The following is a 4,745-nucleotide window of genomic DNA, read 5'->3' on the forward strand; positions in this document are numbered from 1 at the left end:
GGCTGCACCAATGTGTAAATTTACTACAAATCATTGAGTTGTATACCTAAAACAGGTAAATTGTATGGTTATAAATTAAACTTCAAAAATGCTATTTAGAAAAACCCTATTGCCATTCAAATAATTTAGAAACAAATTTCTAAGTTATTAAAAATAATCTTACAAATGTACCAGTGAGTTTTAACCCCTTTTGTTAAGCATATTCAAATACAACAGTTTTGGAACTTTCCTAGATAAAGTACAACAAGGATCAGTGGATTTGATGAAAATATAGTAAAATATTAATTAAGTACAGCAACAATGAAAGACTTTGATTTAGATCACATCTTTAAGGGCTAGGCGTGGTGGCTCACGCCCATAATCCTAGTAACTCTGGGAGCCTGAGGCAGGTGGATTGCCTGAGCTCACAGGTTTGAAATCAGCCTGAGCAAGAGCAAAACCCTGTCTCTAAAAAATATCAGGGTGTTGTAGCAGGCACCTGTAGTCTCACTTGAGCCATGGTGTTTGAGGTTGCTGTGAGCTGTGATGCCACAGCACTCTACCAAGGGCAACAAAGTTGAGACCCTAAATAAATAAATAATAAAAATCGATCACATCTTTATGACCTATATTTTTCACATGACAAAGACTAATAATCAACACTTTGAATAGTGAGTCAACATGAAAAACAAAGACTTTTTAAAACTAATAAAGCATATTCAATTATATTTCTCAGTAAATATTAACAGTTTTTATGGAGAAGTAGAAAAGTGTCATTAATAAAAAATCTTTAGGGTGACTCCTGTGGTACAAAGGAGTAGGGCGCCGGCCTCATATGCCAGAGGTGGTGGGTTCAAACCCAGCCCCGGCCAAAAACTGAAAAAAAAGAAAAAAAATCTTTAAAATATTAAATAGAGCTTATTTCACTACTGTCACATTTCTATTCTTGCATAATAGCATACCATATATATTAAGTATAATAAAAATTGTATGTAATTTGTAAATGATTATATAAAAATTGGGAATGCACACTAATTTTACTTTTTAGCTGAGAGAGGAACACGCTTAGAAAGTGTGGAGAGATGGTTTTAAAAATCTGAATCTCACTATGCCACTCTTCTGCCTCAAAACCATTCAATGGCTTCCCATTGTTCTTAAGTTAAAACCAAACCCCTTCACACTGCATACAAAGCTCTACATGACCTTGTCCCTCATGCATCTGTCCAGCTTCAGCATGTCCCTCTCGCACTCTCTGTTGGGGCTCCTTTACTTCCACATACCAGGATATCACTCTCTCTCTCTCTGCAGTAACTATGAAAAGACAGCTGCCTTCCCTTTCTGCCTGGCTGACTCTTACTCATTTGTCACAGCCAGCTTAACTGTCACTTCTATTGTGTCCCTCAGCTAGGCTGTGGTCCCTGCTTCACATTCCCCTTTACAGTCCTCTATTTCCCTTATTATAAAACATTGTTGTAATAACTTATTAAATCTTTTTTTGAATATGAAAGTGTAAGTCTACTTTATATCAGAGAGGGGGAAGAGATGAGAGAGAGAGAAGAGAGCAGGGAGTGAGAAAAGGGAAGGGGGGGTGAGAGAGGGAAAAAGAGAACGGCATGGCATCCCCAAGAAGGAAAGGGAGACTGCCAGTCACTGACCATGCCTTACTGCCGCTCTGCTTCAGTATTAAACACAATATTTGGCACATAAAGGTCATCAATAAAGACATGTATTACTAAATAAAATGTGCTCAATTCACCTCTACAGACAATATTGAACAGAAACGAACTTACCAAACAGGATAAAAAGCCCATGTGGTGTGATAAGCTGTTTGAAAAGGATAACACAAAATATAAATGTCTGACTAAATAATTTAAGTAAAAATTTAAAATAAGTTCATTTATAATGTAGTAACAGTTGATTTTGTTTAAAACAAGGTTTTATATGCTTCTTTTATATATGCCAGCCAGTGATGAATTTTAACAAAAATCCTTAAAACAAACTTAAGCATTTTATTTTATTTTATTATTTTCTGAGACAGAGTCTCAGATGTCACCCTCACTAGAGTGCCATAGCATCACAGCTCACAGCAACCTCAAACTCTTGGGCTCAAGTGATTCTTTTGCCTCAGCCTCTCCTGTAGATGGGACTATAGGCACCCCCCACACTGCCTGGCTAATTTTTTTTTTTTTTTTTTTGGTTTAGCAGGCTTAGGCTGGGTTCAAATCCAACCAGCTCCAATGTCCTAACTACTGAGCCAAACTTCAGCATTTTAATTTCAATACAACCTGAGATCGGAAGCTACCACTCCTTAAAGACTATTTATAAACAATACTTTTCAACTCACATCAGGATTGAGATTGGTGACAAGCAGAACAGAATTTCCTGGTATACCACCAGTCCCAGGAATAGCCATCCGTCCAGTGACAGCAGAGGAAGTGATTGCAAGAGGACCAAGAGCTCCAGGAACAGCTGGAACTGACAGACCTTTAAAAAACATCAAAAGCATTTCATGTTCTAGTTATCTGAAGAATTGTTAACACTTGATATAATTTAAGGAAATAAATGAAGATAAAATTAAAAATATAAAAAGAAAATGTGTCAAGACTAGCATAAAAATATTAAAGGTCAGTTTTCTGCCCCACAGAGGCTATCTGGAAGCAGAGTTCCTCATTTGTTGACATTATTACATCAGTATTGTATTATTTGTACTATACTCTGCAGAGCACCTGAGCTCATTGGTCTTAAAGCTATTAGGATTTTCAGAGGGTCTATCAACTAAAACCACCTTCTGTTTCTTGAAATGAATGTATTTTAGCATCTCTCAATCAAGTGTACATAATTTTCATATTGACGTCTTTTTTTTTTTTTTGAGACAGAGTCTATGTCGTCCTCGGTAGAGTGTGCCGTAATGACACAGCTCACAGCAACCTCAAACTCTTGAGCTCAAGCGATTCTCTTGCTTCAGCCTCCCGAGTAGCTGGGACCAGAGGCGCCTGCCACAACACCCGGCCATTTTTTGTTTGCAGTTGTCATTGTTGTTTAGCAGGCACAGGGTAGGCTCGAACCTGCCACCTTCGGTGTATGTGGCTGGCACCCTACTGAGCTATGGGCGCCAAGCCTTCATATTGACTTCTATCATAAAATCAGAAATATATTTTCAAAAAGTCCTTTGGCACTCACAAACATACATGCTATGTAGTGCTATATGACATTTTATATAGAAAAATATTTTATAAAAGGCTATATAAACATTATTATGACCAACAATATTTACAGAGTTCTATATTCTTTCACAGCAGAAATTTTCAGAGCTCTCTACTTCTACTGTGGAACTTCTGAAAGCTCAATAATACTGGAATATTGACACTATACTTAAAACAGCAGCTTCCCACTATTTACTTGTATTCTCAGCTTTAAAATTATCTAAATTCCAAGCCAGGTGTGGTAGTTCATGCCTGTAATCCTAGCACTCCTGGAGGCTGAGGCAGGTGAATTGTTTGAGCTCACAAATTCAAGACCAGGCTGAGCAAAAGCGAGACTCTGTCTCTACTAAAAATAGAAAAAGTGAGACAAGAGGATTGCTTGAGTCTTAAGTTGAAGGTTGCTATGAGCTATGATACTATGGCATTCTACCCAGGGCGACAGCTTGAGATTCTGTCTCAAACAAACAAACAAACAAACAAACAAAATAACCCTAAACTCTAGACTATGTACAGTGGCTTAATCTCAGCTACTTGGGAGGCTAAGGCAGAAGGATAGCCTGAACCCAGGAGTTTGAGGTTGCTGTGGCCAGGATGACACCATGGCAATCTAGCCTGAGTGACAGAGTGAAATTTCTGCCTCAAAATAAATAAATAAATTATTTTATTTTATTTTTTAAGACATAGTCTTATTATCTTGCCCTCGGTAGAGTACTGTGGCATCACAGCTCACAGCAACTTCAAATTCTTGGGCTTACTCAATTCTCTTGCCTCAACCTCCTGAATAGCTGGGACAACAGGCACCTGCCATAACACCTGGCTATATTTTGGTTGCAGTTGTCATTATTGTTTAGCAGGACCTGGTCAGGCTTGAATCTGCCAGCTTCAGTGTTATGTGGCTGGTGCCCTATTCACTGAGCTACAGGCACGGAGCCTAAATAAATAATTTAAAAAACTTATCTAAACTTTACTAAAAGTTTTAGAGGTCCTCAGTTTATTGGTTTTTATTGGTTTTTAAAGTTCAAAATTCTTTGTAATACTCTGGGCTGGCAATATATTGTACATTTTGCCTTTTCTTTCTTTTTTTTTCCTCGAGACAGAGACTCACTTTGTCACCCTTGCTAGAGTGCGGTGGCGTAACAGCTCACAGCAACCTCAAACTCTTGGGCTCAAGTGATTCTCTTGCCTCAGGCTTCCAAATAGCTGGGACTACAGGTGCTCACTACAGCTCCTGGCTATTTTTAGAAATGAGGTCTCGCTCTGGCTCAGGGTGGTCTCAAACCTTTGAGCTCAGGCATTCCATTCATCTGGGCCTACCAGAGTGCTATGAGTATAGGCGTGAGCCACTGCACCTGGTGTTGCCTATTTTTTTTGTCAAGAGACAAGATCTTGGCTCGGCACCTGTGGCTCAAGTGGCTAAGGCGCCAGCCACATACACCTAAGGTGGCGGGTTTGAATCCAGCCGGGGCTCGCCAAAAAACAACGATGGCTGCAACCAAAAAAGAGCCAGGCATGGTGGCAAGTGCCTGTGGTCCCAGCTACTTGGGAGGCTGAGGCAGGAGACTC

General features: G+C 39.2%; 1 protein-coding gene across 1 annotated transcript in view; it reads right to left on the reverse strand.

Annotated features, from left to right (window-relative positions):
- Positions 1-4,745, reverse strand: part of PTBP3 (polypyrimidine tract binding protein 3) — a 114,101-nt gene that overhangs the window by 11,063 nt on the left and 98,293 nt on the right. Inside the window, exons 10-11 of the mRNA XM_023510561.1 lie at positions 2,324-2,463; positions 1,770-1,803 (exon numbers count right to left, since the gene is read on the reverse strand). Of these exons, the coding sequence (XP_023366329.1) occupies positions 1,770-1,803; positions 2,324-2,463 (174 nt within the window). The remainder of the gene's footprint in view (positions 1-1,769; positions 1,804-2,323; positions 2,464-4,745) is intronic.

The sequence above is a fragment of the Otolemur garnettii genome, unplaced genomic scaffold (assembly GCF_000181295.1).
Source record: "Otolemur garnettii isolate 467f Iridium unplaced genomic scaffold, OtoGar3 scaffold00014, whole genome shotgun sequence".
Classification (NCBI taxonomy): domain Eukaryota; kingdom Metazoa; phylum Chordata; class Mammalia; order Primates; family Galagidae; genus Otolemur; species Otolemur garnettii.